The sequence below is a fragment of the Danio rerio genome, chromosome 1, assembly GCF_049306965.1.
Source record: "Danio rerio strain Tuebingen ecotype United States chromosome 1, GRCz12tu, whole genome shotgun sequence".
NCBI lineage: Eukaryota > Metazoa > Chordata > Actinopteri > Cypriniformes > Danionidae > Danio > Danio rerio.
In genome coordinates, this window is record NC_133176.1 from 49,791,358 (window position 1) to 49,806,643 (window position 15,286).

The 15,286-nt window shown below is 32.2% G+C and overlaps 1 protein-coding gene across 39 annotated transcripts in view; it reads left to right on the forward strand.

Moving 5' to 3' along the window:
- The window catches only part of mcf2la (mcf.2 cell line derived transforming sequence-like a), a 143,236-nt gene that overhangs the window by 32,464 nt on the left and 95,486 nt on the right, over positions 1 to 15,286 (forward strand). For 7 of the 39 annotated variants that reach the window (XM_073954035.1, XM_073954071.1, XM_073954099.1 and 4 more), the window contains exon 1: positions 8,942 to 9,134. The exons of the other annotated variants lie outside the window; for them this stretch is intronic. In XM_073954035.1, coding sequence (XP_073810136.1) covers positions 9,062 to 9,134 — 73 coding nt within the window. In that variant the 5' untranslated portion in view covers positions 8,942 to 9,061. Of the gene's footprint in view, positions 1 to 8,941; positions 9,135 to 15,286 lie in introns of those variants that run through there. 39 annotated transcript variants of the gene reach the window in all.

The window sequence follows — 15,286 nt, forward strand, 5'->3', positions numbered from 1 at the left end:
AATTAAAAGTTATTTTGACTGTTTATCTCACAATTTTTGTTTGGCAGATTTTTTAGATTTTATTCACATTTGTGAGATTTAATTTCAGAATTTCTTAAAAGAAGTCAGAATTTTTATATACGCACATCCTTGCAAATTTACTACTTGTCATTCCAGTTTTAAAGTATTATTATTATTATTATTATTATTATTATTATTATTATATTGCTATAATGATAATGATGATGATAATTTTTATTTTATATTATTATTAATAATATAGTTGTTGTTATATAAATAATAATATATAAATGTAAATATTTATATTATTTTATAAATATTATTCATACAAGAACATTAATGATGATAAAACTAATAATAAAACGAATAACAATAAAAACAATAACAACAACTACAATAAAAATATAATATTTTTGTATTTTATTATTATTGTTGTTCTTGTTAAATGAATAATGCAAACAATTATTTTATTATATTGTGGCTTTTGTGTTCTTTTTAATAATAACAGAATGAGTCTTTTTCTTCTTTTTCTTTTTTCTTACTACATTTTATTTACTTATATTCCTTTAGTTTGTTAAATGTGTGCCAGCAGGCCAGTGAATCCTGTTGTTATCTGTGGCCTGCAGCTCCTTTATCTGATCTGAATCTGATCTTTGTTGTATTCTCTGTGGACACAGCGTTTGATTGGTTACTGTGTGATCTTTAGATGCTTTGCTGTGACCAAACCCATGCAAATACCCACTACTGACTGATCACATGACCAGTCTCTGTGTGTGTTCGTGTGTGCATGTGTATATTTGTGTGTGTGTATATTTGTGTGTGTGTGTGTGTGTRTATATATATATATATATATATATATATATATATATATATATATATATATATATATATATATATATATATATATGCATATTTGACACATGCAGGATGTAGTATTTTAATTAAATTTAATATTTTTATTTTATTTTTTTATTTATTTTTTTCTTATTAACAATTTATTTTATTCAATTTTATTTATTATTATTATTATTATTATTATTATTATTATTATTATTATATTGCTCAAGATGTTTCAAACCGTAATTTTTTTTTTTTTCTGGTCAACACTAAAAAGGAGCTAAAAACCTGTAACTATTGATTTTATAGAAGGAAGAACAAATGCTGTGGAAGTCATTGGTTACAGATTTTCAACATTTTTCAAAATATCTTATTTTGTGTTCAACAGAAGACACAAAGTCCATCAGGTTTAACAAATAAATGATTTTTTGAAACAGAATGAAATGAAAACAGAGTTTTCAGTTTTGGGTGAACCGTGTCTTCAATACAATCTTTGAGTTCAGTTTATTTCAGTTACTTTCATCAATGTTTCATCAAATCAATTGCACACTATTCATTTTTGGAATGATTTTCTGAAAGACATTTAAGAAGCCCTATTAGCAAAGCTTCTTTGCAACATTGTTCAGCCTTTGTTATTTTATTACATATTTTTAATTGTATTACTTTTTCCCTCTTCTATTTTTTGTGTGGACTGACACGGGTTTAACACTCAACTACTCACATGATTTTAAAATCCCCATTTTTTTGGTAAATTTGCTGACTCAGCATATGTTTTTTTGACTATGATCACGGTTCTTTTCCTGATGCTGATTGTGAAATGTTAAGGTTTTTATGTTTAAAAAGCGTTAGATTCTGGTTGAGTTAAGAAAGCTGTTTGTGTATCAGTGAAAAGAAAAAATCATGTTTCTACAGCAATATGAGAATTACAGGAAAACATCCATTATGAAAGACAATTTCCTCCAAAGATACGAAGAGTCATGTGCTTTCCTAAATGTGGCTCTCAGTAAAAATTCATCATTGCCTTGTGACTGAAATGAGCACAAAATTTCTTTTGAAAGATGATGATCACACACCTGAAATGACGAAATTAATATAAACACTATTAAACTAAAACCTTAGAAAGTATATGATTGAAGCACATCTAAAAATGCAAAGTGTAGCATTAATAACAACAAAAATAAGGATTACAACTGAACGTACTACTAATAATATTACAAATAATAATAATTATAATTTGAAAAATAATTAATTAAATTGATGTTACCCTGTTTTATTATTTTTATTATTATAATCAGTACTACTATTATTATTATTATTATTATTATTATTATTATTATTATATTATAATAATAATTATTATAAATATTAGTATTTGAAAAAGAAAACATTAAATAGTGTATTGCCTTGTAATGTTAATTATTATTATTATTAGTAGTAGTAGTAGTAGTATTAGTATTAGTATGATAATATTATTATTATTATTATTATTATTATTATTATTTGATCAAGAATACATTAAACGACATACTGCCCTGTAAAATTGTTTATATATTAAATTTATTATTATTATTATTATTATTATATTATTATTATTATATTATATTATTATTATTATTATTATTATTATTATTATTATTATTTGTAAAATAATGCATTAAATGGATGCATTATCTTGTATCATTATTATTATTATTATTATTATTATTATTATTATTATTATATTATTTTTTTAAGAATACATTAATGTATTACCCTGTAATATGGTTTGTTTATTATTATTATTATTATTATTATTATTATTATTATTATTATTATTAAAAAACTAATCCTTTAAATGTATTTATTACCAGTAATATTATGCATAATATTAAAATTAGAAATAATATAATATACCTGTCAGTTTGAAATACTTAATTAGAGTTTACTATATTTCTCACTATGGTGACCCTTTTTGTACTTTTTGTTTGTTTGTTTGTTTTTCAAATAATTTAATAGTAAAGTAAAATGAAAAGTTTAGATTTAGCTTTGTTTTTGAACCGTAAGTTTGACAAGTAACAATCTCTTTCCTTCTTCTTTATTTATATAAAAGGATGCTTGAGGTATTTACGGGCTTGTAATAGTTTTCCAGCAGAGTAATGTTTATTAAAGGGGTTAATCATCTTTACATTGGCAAATAAAACATTGGTCAGTTGATCCGTTTCTCTGATCTCTGGATCTCTTGGACACACAAACACACACACGGTTGCGTAATTGACACACAATCTTGTTATTTTAGCATATGAAGAATTGGTTTCATTTTCCACTGAATGCTTCAGAGAGAATAAGAGTCTGCCAGAAACAGGATGTCCATAAACACACTGCTGTTTTTCACATTACAGCTGCCTCGTGTATCCTGCCCTGACAGACTCTACATTCATCTTCATCCATAGGCCTTGAGTCTATTTTTGACTCACTGTACTGTAGATACTGTACAAAATCAGATTCAAGTGGAAGTACTACACAGCAAAATAAAAATGGTTTCCTTACTTAGAGGTTTTGTCTTGTTTTTAGTTCAAATGTCTAAAAATTCTTAAATCTAAAATTATTTTCTAGATGAGTAAAACATTGTTATATAATGTTTTGGAAAAAAAATTGTCAAAATTGGCAGGGGGGGGGTGTCTTTTTTTGGTTTAAAATCATAAAATCAGTGGAAGAATATTTAAGTTTGTTTATGGGAAAAGAAAGACTTATTTCTGAAAACTAAATAATATTTTATAGTAATTAAAGTTGTTTGTTTGTTTGTTTAATTTGATTAATAATTAAGTCCTTGTTTGATTTATTGCTATGCAATTGTTAGACGATATTTAAGCATTTTGTGCAAGCTTTAGTTGAAACATCAAATCAAAGTTTTTACAGAGACAATTAAAAAAGATTTATTAATTCTAAATTTACATGCATTAAACCCATGTGTACATGTTTCACATACTGTATTTAATTTTTGCAAGTGTTAATTGTTTAATAATGAAACATTTTAAGCATTTAAATACTATTATATGATTTGTAAATTAATTCATTAAAGAAATTGTTGATTGATTGATTGATTGTGTTTGTTGATTGATTGGTTGGCTGATTGATTGGTTGATTAATTGATTGCTTAGTTAATTGTGATTGGTTAATTAATTGGTTAAATCGTTGATTTGGTTGGTTTTTTTAACCGATTTATTGGTTCATTCGTTTGTTGGTTTGTTATTTGGTTGATTGGTTGATTAATTTATTGGTTTATTGGTTGATTGTTTCTTTTGTTGATTGGTTGGTTGGTTAGTTAATTAGTTGATTGATTTATTGGTTCATTGGTTGATAAATGTTTTTGGTTTGTTGGTTGGTTAATTGATTGGTTGGTTAGTTGTTTGTTTGGTTGGTTGGTTGGTTAATTGGTTGGTGGGTGGTTAATTGATTGGTCGGTTGGTTGATTGATAACTTAATTGACTGCTTGGATAGTTGATTAATTGGTTGTTTGGGTAATTAATTTGGTTGGTTGGTTAGTTAATTGGTTTGTTGGTTGATTGGTTAATTGATTTATTGCTTTGTATGTTAGTTGGTTTGTAAATTGGTTGATTGGTTGATTAATCTTAGTTTGTTTGTTGATTGATTGATTGATTGATTCATTCATTCATTCATTGGTTAATTGGTTGGTTGAGTAATTGGTTGATACATTGATTAATTGGTTGATTAGTTGATTTATTAGTTCGTTCGTTTGTTGGTTGGTTGGTCTGTAAATAAGTGAGTGAGTGAGTGAGTGAGTGAGTGAGTGAGTGAGTGAGTGAGTGAGTGATTGAGTGAGTGAGTGAGTGAGTGAGTGAGTGAGTGAGTGAGTGAGTGGTTGGTTGGTTGGTTGGTTAAATGGTTGGTTGGTTAAATGGTTGGTTGGTTAGTTATTTGAGTGGTTGATTGGTTAATTAGTTATTGGATTGGTTGGTTGGTTGGTTGGTTAATTGGGTTGTTGGTTGGTTAATTAATTGGTTGGTTGGTGGGTTTAATTGGTTGGCTAATCAATTGATTGGTTGGTGGGTTGGTTGATTGATTTAGTTGGTGGTTTGGTTGATTAATTGACAGGTTTTTTATCATCTTACAAACTATAAGCGATATAAAATGACAACATGTATCTTGTATAGACTGTAAAGTACTATAATATAAACCATAAATGTATTTAAATTGTAGCTATAAAATGTATCTTTATTCTTCAGTCCAAATTATTATATTTGTTTTATTATTGGTCTTTATTGATCTTCACAGAGGCTGCAGTTCAGTCGTGTGGAGTTACACAGAAAGGCACATTGTGTTTATGGTTGTCTTCATTAAAAGTGACGGCTTTTATTCTCTTAACCTCTAGTGTGTGAGTGACTGATGACAGATGAGCGTACAGTGAGTGTGTATATATATAGCAGGACACAAGATCTAAGAGAAGAGAGAGAGTAGGGGATTTCCAGATCCTCCACAGCCTGACCTGCTTTTATAAAGTGCTCCTGCTGAATCTGACCTCTGACCTTCAGGCTACAAAATCACCATTGCTTATTATCCAGACAGAGAGCCCATACACTACATCCACCTTTTTGTTTGCATATCTCACGCTGCAAATATTCATAAATACAGATGACTCAAAACATACTGTATGAGTAGAACAACTCGTTAGTTAGGCGAATTGTACATTTTCATTTTGTGCTACATTTTTTGTAACAAGTGAGGCAGTGCACAGGTGATTCTAATCTCTTAATTATAAAGGTTTGAGCTAATTAAAGGGATAGTTAACCAAAAATAAAAAATTACCAGGATAACACACTCCAGACATTTTGAAATATTTGATATCTTGTTGGGTTTGAGATTTCGCCCCAGGAGACTTTTTTGTTGGTCATGTTTGATGTGTGTGTTAATTTTCGTAAATTTGCGTGAAACGTAGATCGGGTCTGTTAAATGTGCATAGGTGGCGCTGTCAAGCCATTTTTCCACACCCACTTCTGAAGCCTATAACAAATGTAAATGTTTGCCACTTCTGGTGCATGTGCAAAGCTTTGTAAGTTTTAAGCATGTTTAGACTCTCAAAATCATGATTCATTCTAGAAAATAATATTAATAATATTAACATTAATAATAATAAATGCAGCAATTCCTGTTAGGTCTCTAAAAATGTTGCAAACCTGTAACCTTTGACTTCCACTGCATAGAAGTCAATTTTAACATGTTTCTAACATTTTTTTTAAATATCTTGAACAGAAAAATGAAACCTATGGTAAACACTTGAGAGAGTAAATGGTGAGTAGATTTTCAGTTTGTGGGTCAAAATATTTTTTTGATTAACTCAAATCTTTATGATTAATCATTAGTTAACAATTGCATGTGTTAATGTGGCTCAGCAAAACACAGTTTTTGCCTGCATACATATTGGATCTTGCCGTATACAGTTTTAGTGTACAATCTAAGTATACAGACTCCCTGTGTTAAACTTGTGCAAAAACACGATATCATGAAATTCAAATTGATTTCAACATTTTCCTTATTCAATCTACATAAACAGAGTAGAAGCAAATCCTTCTAGCATTCTTTAAGTTCAGCTTCAAAGTTTGTGGTCAGTTTACTTCAGCCTTTTTAGTACATTAAACTTTCATATGTTTTAATGAAATTTCATTAACCGCATAGTATTCAGTTTTACAATGATTGTTGAAAATTAAGACTACATTAAAAAAAAACGATAAGCAAAGCATATCAGCAACATTGTTTAGCCTTATTTATTTACATTTGTATTATTTAATTACATTGTTATTAATAAAAAAAAAAATCCCTGATTTTTGTTTATTTTAGTTGGGAGTACATTTTAGATTTCATCAGAGTGCACACTGTTTTACACTAAATGATAACTTGGCTTTACTTTTCTATCGTTGGTAGTTTTGTTGTGTTGTTTTTTTTTAAGCATAAAAAGCTGGTTTTGATGTGTCTAAATGTATTTAGTTTCCATTTATGGCTTTTTCTTTCTCAAGCTGAAGGGTTTTGAGTTCCATCAAAGGCTTTGCAGAACTATAGAGCTGTTTTATTCACAGCGGCAGACTCAGACAGGTGGTCCTATGTGTGTGTGCACTTGTCTGTGTGTGTGTGTGCGTCTTTTTCCCAGGATCTTTGTGAGTTGAGAATACAGACTTGCAGCTCCATTCACTCTGCTCTTATGGATTGTTGCTGATCTGCCTGACACTAAAGTGTTCTCATATAAAAGATCTTGAACTGGGTTTGTGTAGTCCACAGGTCAGAGTACAAAAATTATTCCTTATTCGGTATTTATTAAATATATTTTTGGCACTTTACAAAATTTCATTAAACTAATTTGCTTCTGTGTTTTATTAATTACAGTTAATAGTAAATCAATTCAACATTACTGATGCATTTTAAAAATAAGAAAACATTTGTATCTGGTAATAGCATTTAATGGGTTCATAAAGACAATAACAATTACTGTAACAATCAAGTGTCCTTAATGTTTACAAATTTTAATGAATCCTGTATCAAATGCATTGCTCATTTAATAAATTTTAATGTTTAATGTCATAAATGTTTTTATGTAATAACAAATATATTTATTAATATTAATAATAATAATAATAATAATAATACTTTTATGACCTAATGGTGTATATGTAAAAAACACTAATGGAAACACTTTAGTTAAGGTAACAATTCACACAATTTAATACTTGCTTATTACTGGCCTATTATTAATCTATTACCTGTTTATAAGCATATATAGTATGATCTTATTTTAAATTAGAATATCTAAATCCAACTAACTAATATGCAGCTAGTTCGTAATTTATTAAGCTAAAAGTCTTAGTTAATGGTTTGTTATTAGCATGAATTGTACATTGTGTGTGAACATTACTAACGTAAATAACTATTAAAATTAACATGAATTTTTGTACATAAACTAAAGCTATCTACCCTTACTAGTAAAGGGTTGGGCACTTTTTTTGCATTCACAACTTCGTGGCAGAGATTCAACAAGGTACTGGAAATATTCCTCAGAAATTTGGGTCTGAAATACTTAGACCAGCATGTCTGGCGCTAACCACCATGCCACGTTCAAATTCACTTAAATCACATTTCTTCCTCATTCTGATGCTCAGTTTGAACTGCAACAGATCGTCTTGAGCATGTCTACATGCTTAACTTTATTGAGTTGCTGCCGTGTGATTGGCTGATTAGAAATTTGCTTTATTGAGCAGTTGGACAGGTGTACCTAATAAAGTGGCCGGTGAATGTAAATACCCTAATGTAACTTTACACATCTACAGTTTAAAATTATTATTAATTATTTAAATATTTCCCAAATGATGTTTAGCAGAACAAGGAGTTTTTTACAGAATGTCTTTTGATATATTTTCTTCTGAAGAAAGTCTTATTTGTTTTAAAGTCTAATTTTTTTTATTTTAAATTTTTTTTTATTTTAAGTATCTTAAAAAACATTCAGTAAAATAATATGTGCTGGCGACATGACAAAAATCAAATAAATAAGTTATTAGGGGGGGCTAATAATTCAGGCGGGCTATTAATTCTAAGTTCAACTGTATGTGAAGTATCCTTCGTTCCTACTCACTTTAATATAGACTGAGTCTCTTCCTAGATGCTCATCCAGTAATATAGACAGCTGTGCTTTGACAGCTCCGCCCCTTGGTCCGGCCTCAGTTTTCTGATTGGGTGTCTATTATTAATCCACAGGGAGCTGGCAGAGTAACTAACACAGAAAACTCTCTCTCTCTCTCTCTCTCTCTCTCTCTCTCTCTCTCTCTCTCTCTCTCTCCCTCTCTCCCTCCCTCTCCCCCGTCTCTCAAACCTGTTAGTGGCAGGACAGGACGATTAGAGAGTGAGTGTTTGCGTACGTAAGAGCTTATCCTCTCTTCCACACACATACATACACACATTCAGGTTGCTACAGAATTGCGTTCTGGTTTAGGCGGGTGCCCTGAGGCTTTTCCTCTGTTTAACTCAACCGTCTGCTGCGTCCACCTGCACGTGTGTGTGTGTGCGCGCGCGTGTGTGTGTGTGTGTGTGTGTGTGTGTAACCTGATGCCGCTGGAGCTGGTGTGTTGGGAGATGCGGATATGTGAAGTGCGCTGACGGACGCTTTAGCTTCAGTAATGTCCTGCAGAAGGATGAAGCCCCAGAGATAGAGGCACCTGGGGACCGGCGGAGGTGCTCTCTGAGCGGGATGGAGCTCAACCGAGTGTCCCTGCTCTGTCAGGACATTACCAAACTCTGGCTGCAGCTCAAAGTCTTGACAGGTAGGAAACTCGACTACTGTAGATACAAATGGAAAACTATTGAGTCAGGTTGGGGTTGTGTTCAGTGTGAACTGCCTTTTGGGGTTTTATGGGTAACTTACAGTATACTCAGAAACTTAACTTTATGGTAACTCTGGGCTTCAGATATCTGTGATGTCATGGGGTTTTTGCATGTTGTACTTGATATCATTTTTTATCTATTGTTCTATCTATCTGTCTGTCTGTCTGTCTGTCTGTCTGTCTGTCTGTCTGTCATTTTATCTATCTATCTATCTATCTATCTATCTATCTATCTATCTATCTATCTATCTATCTATCTATCTATCTATCTATCTATCTATCTGTCTGTCTGTCTGTCTGTCTGTCTGTCTGTCTGTCTGTCTGTCTGTCTGTCTGTCTGTCTGTCTGTCTGTCTGTCTATCTATCTATCTATCTATCTATCTATCTGTCCTTCCGTCCATCCCTCTATCTGTCTGTCTATTTATCTGTCTGTCTGTCCATCCATCCATCCATCAATTCATCCATCCATGCACCTACCTACCTACCTACCTACCTATCTATCGTTTGTTCTATCTATCATCTATCTGTCTGTCTGTCTATTATTTTTCTCAAATTTAAAAGGGCACCAACAGCATATTTAATTAACAAAAATATTTTTACAAAAGTAATAGCATAATTAATAATACAAAATACCAATACAATTTGCACAAAAAATAAGGTCCCAGTAGTTAATTGTATATAGAGTGTTAACTATCTATGAGAAATGCATTAGTTAAATTAGTTACTATTAATTTACAAATAAGCACATAATAGCTCAGGTTAAATAATGTATTAATAAAAGCTGAAATTAATGTTAGCTTTGAAACCAATATGTGCTTTAAATGTAAAGTATTTTTCTAGTAATGTAGTTAATTATTGTGACCCATACTAATCACAAACTTCATTCATTTCCACTTTTTTCTCTGTAGTACACTTATATAGTCTACTATTATTCACAATTACAATACACATTGCAGTAACCTTAAAGCTTACATTTAAAAGTTCTTATAGTAAGTCTCTTTTATACACTGTAGTTATAGTCTCTTTTTTATTTACTGTGTAGATCTGAATCCCATCTACATTCAGTTACAGGTTAAACCTTCCCACAGTTCAGTGACATGAGTTGAAATGTGACCCTGAATTTGATCATGAACTCCCCCCCCTCCTCCTCTTTTCACTCTTGGACCGTGAGAAGCGTATTGTTTGTTGGTCAACGGTTTGTAACAGTTTCACTGATTGGCCTCAGTCACTTGGGGCGACTTTTAAATGTATTAATCCCAAATCTTACTTGGACCCGCACCAAAAGTGTTGTTTTCACATTCAAAGCTTGTCAGTATCCACAGCGATGATGATGATTCCAGTGAATTGTGATCATGCACACAAACTTTTAGTGTATGCAAGTAGTGGCACATCAGAAAATATTTGCTTATTGAATCTAGACTCCTGCGCTGTCAGTGTAAGTGTGACCTCAGGCGCTTGTCAATTGAGTTTAGGTTAGCGTCAATGGAAATCTTGTGACACCTTGATTCTGGATCAAAACCGAGGCATGAGCTCATTGCTTTTTATATGATGCCGAAGGGTGCATTTTTTCTAATATTACCCAAGGACACATTGTCTATCTGCCATTAAATTAATAGTTCAGCCCAAAAAATTCAATTACTCACTCCCGTGTTTTTCCAAACCTTCATAGGGTTTTGTTTTCTGTTGTACACAAAAGATTGTATTTTGAAGACTGCTGCAAACAAGTAGCCATTCACAACCCATTGTAGCAAGAAAAAATAACATGGAAATCAGTGGCAATGATGTGGAACTCATGTTTTATGTAAATGTCTTCTTTTGCGTTTAATGGAAAAATGAGTGGAAGGTGTGTTCATGACCTTTTTTATTTTGAATTGTCCGTTTAATAGTATCTTAGGTGTGACTGTCTTTATATTTAAGAAATCTCTGGTTTCTTTTGTGGATTTTTAAACTGGAGATTTGCATCGATTTGAATGGTGTTTGCTGATCACGATGCCAGGCTGTTTTGGATGGATGCCAAGGCATTCCTATGCGGTTGCTAAGGAGAGAGGTTTTTTAGCATTGTTGCTGTGCTGTTGCTAAGGTGTTCTGGGTGGTTTGCTATGGCTCAATCTAAACAGCCCACCCGGGGTACTTATAGATGGCACAGGTCCTTTTTCAATGTTTTTTTTTTTTATATTTTTTATAATAGAATAATTTGCCTGGCGACAAATTGCTCTCTAAAGGTGCATTTACATGATGATGATGTACTAAAAATGGTAAGGTTTTCCTTTTTTGCGCACAGTACAGCAGTAAAAATTCAAAGTGAAGTTTTTCAAAATTGTCCTAGAACATGAATGGGTGTTGTTCAATACCTTTAGGACAGCTTCAAATGTTGACTACTGTATTTTGTTAAAAAACAACAACTTGTCCACATTGATCGGTGAAATTGACTAAAAAGCTATTTTTGGCTTTTAAAAATTTGTAAATAATGACAAAAAAATACTAATTTGTGGATCTCCTTACTTCCGGGTGTAACTTTCCTGCCTTACATAGGTGTAACTATTTCTTACCCCTTTGTTTCGAGTGTGGTCCTGAAAAATCTTCATTCGAAGGGCTATTCACCCCTTCCCCTTATCCCTACCCCTTTAAGCGAAAGAGAATTAGGACACCCCTACTCCTTCACGGTAAGGGGAAGGGCTAAGGGGTAGAATTGGGATTGGGCCTCAGCAAACTAACATGGCTGAAACACCTCTGAAAGTGTACTTTGTTGTTGCTTGCTAATAGATTGAGTGCCACTGGCAATACTTACATTAGACTTTTTAGCAAGACATTCATCACTCAATTGTTCCCCCTTAATTGGCTAGTAAAATTATCACACAGAGACAGCAGTCACACATTTGCTCTGGGCAGGGGAAATTAAATAATACAAACAAATTTCATGTTGGAGCCACTTGCGATTTAGCTATGTTTGAAATCGCGATTCGATTTCGATTAAATTGCACAGCTGGCAAACGACCCCTAAAATTTTCATAATTTAAACAGAAGTAATTTGCGTGTTCCAGGAAGGATTGTACTACCATTTGAAATTTAGGGTTGTTTGTTTTGTTTTAATCTCTTATGTTAGCAAATGATGCATTTATTTAATCAAAAATACAGTAGAACACTATGAATCAGAGAGATTGATTCAAATGATTAAACATCATATTTATTGCATTTCTGTTTCAGAATTTTAATATTTGCTGCACAAACAACATTTATAAATGCCCAAATGGTTGCGCCTAATATATAAGAGAAGACCTTTTCCTAACATGTTTTTAACAATTTCACTGTCACTTTCCATCCATTTATTGGATATAATGATAAAAATATCAATATTTAAATAGCTTTTTAAAAATATTTTTATTATACTTTTTATAGACTGACATCCTGCAACAATAATCTGTGAGAAAATAGCTACATACAAGACAAATCCGACCTACAAAAAGACACTGCAGTGGATGTAAACATTAAATAGCTTTTTGATCATAATGTACATATACAGTAGGCATAACAATATCATTATACATGTATATATTTTAAAAAATCATATTTGCATCCGTCTTCTCACTGACCTGTTTCACTGCATGTGAAACTTTCACTCACTATGATTATTTAGTAATCATCTATCTATAGAAGTCAAGTGTGTTGTCTGTTGTGGTCATCTGTGGTGCTTTCGCTGTCCAGAAACCTTTTCCTCTTCAATATTATCACTGACGGAGAGAGAGAAAATAGAAGCTCGTAAAAATCATACCCCATAATCAGTAGCGCACTGCATTTATACAAACCAGTGTGTCCATATAAAGGCTGAGCGCTTTTAAAGACTCCTTTGTGGTCTCGCTTTATTTTCGTTCACTTCGGACCACAATGATCTGATATACATTCAATTAAACCGTTAAAGGGATGGGCGGTGGAATGCGGGGAATTTGACCCACTTGTTGCCCATTTGTTGTTGGTGTAGGGGATTTTGTGTGTGTGTTTTTGATGTTGATGCTTATCTTTTCACACTGATGTACTGTATCTGTAAGTCCAAATGTTCAGGGCATGAATTCTTCTGTCGGCTGTCCTGAACACACGCACACATGCACACAGTCTAACACACACACAAACATACAGCTGGCCTTTTTGTTAGCAGTTGTTATGGTGTTATAATTAATATGGCCCTGTTCACATTTGTTCGTATAGCTGGAGCCAGACCACAGTATTCCACACAGTTCCACTGGCCATATGACACTCAAATGTGTGAGCTGCTAGTGTGTCCTTTTAGTCATCATTGTTAAGTTGTTTGTGTGTAAAAATAGAGGTGATTTGTTGTTCTGTGTGGTAAAAATCTGTGTTTTGTTCTCATTGAAGGACTATGAATGGTCTGATTTTGCTACCTTCTTTCCTGTTGGTGTGACTATATTTTGGTAGAGGTCATGCCGGTGTCATTAGCGATTATATTAAGTCATATTAGTTGCCTCTAGATTTTAGTTTTTCATTATAAATGTCAAACAAATGTTTGTATACTTTTTTTTTTATAGAATTGAGATTGTAATACTAGTAAGACACTTAAGAGTTCATTCATTCATTCATTTTCTTTTCGGCTTAGTCTCTTTATTGCTCTGGGGTCGCCACAGCGGAATGAACCGCCAACTTATCCAGCATATGTTTTACGCAGCTGATGCCCTTCCAGCTGCAACCCATTTCTGTGAAACATCCATACACTCTCATTCACACACTTACACTACGGATAATTTAGCCTACCCAATTCACCTGTACCACATCTCTTTGGACTGTGAGGGAAACCGGAGCACCCAGAGGAAACACACGCGAACACAGGGAGAACATGCAAACTCCACACAGAACTGATTGAGCCGAGGCTCGAACCAGCGACCTTCTTGCTGTGAGGTGACAGCACTACCTACTGCGCCACCACGTCGCCCTCTTAACAGTTTTTACATCTAGTTTTGTGTTTCTGATAAGAAATTATTTGACATGTTTGTATATCTTTGTGTATAAATGTAGTATTTTACCTTTTATTTATAAATATGAATTGTATCAATGCGTATATCTATATGTATCAATATTATGTATATTTTAATGTCTGACATAAAACTAAGATGAACCTAATAAAAAAAAATAAAAAATCTAACTTTGTCTAATCTTACCAAGTTATTATTAAGTTATTTTTTTCCACTTTAAAATGATAATTATTACACTGAAAGCTAATTATTATGTATATAAATTTCAACATAAGGTTTTGTTAACATTTGTTGCCTATTATTTGGTTCAAATATCTACGTGCGACACAAAATGTGTATAGGCATGATTAATGACTATTGTTAAAATAATAGATTTCAGTTTATTTTTTTCTGTGTTAACATTGTCCATTGTGGATGTGTTTTTGTGCCAGCCATGATAATCATAAATGAATATAGAGTGAAAAACGCTGTATCTAAGCTACCGTTTGTCCAATCAACTTGAAATTTGCCATTCAGTTTCTCTAAAGTAGCATGACATGAAAAAAAAACATGGCCATCAGCCAATTAACACTGAGAAATCAAAAAAAAAGAAAGAAAAATTATTTTACATCTGGGTCCTAAAATGCATTAATAAAAATAATACATCTAATATTAGTAATATTACATGTGAGCGCTACAAAACCTGTTGAACTTGTAATGTTTTACACTGCATGGTATAGTTTGATTGAACCCACTTTTGGGGGGAATTTACCACTGTTTACAGTAGCTGATATCTGATTATTTTCAGCACCAGCTTAGGGTCCAAACGAGCCATACAGTTACCAAAATGAAGTTTCAGGATTAACAATAGCATTTGAATGCATCAATCAATTCCCTAAACACTATTCTATTTCTAAAGTTCTGGCATCTAGGTATTTTCACTAAAGACAGAGTACTGAGGATGCAGACCAGAGATTTGCATTGGTCGATCTCAGCAATTTAAAGTATAAGGAGGATTTCAGAATAAAGTCATGATGTTCATTCATGAAGATCTGTGAACATCATGATATCCAAGCAAATGCACATTTTGGGTAGAGTAATAATAATGCAATTAATGTGTGTATATTCTTGTTT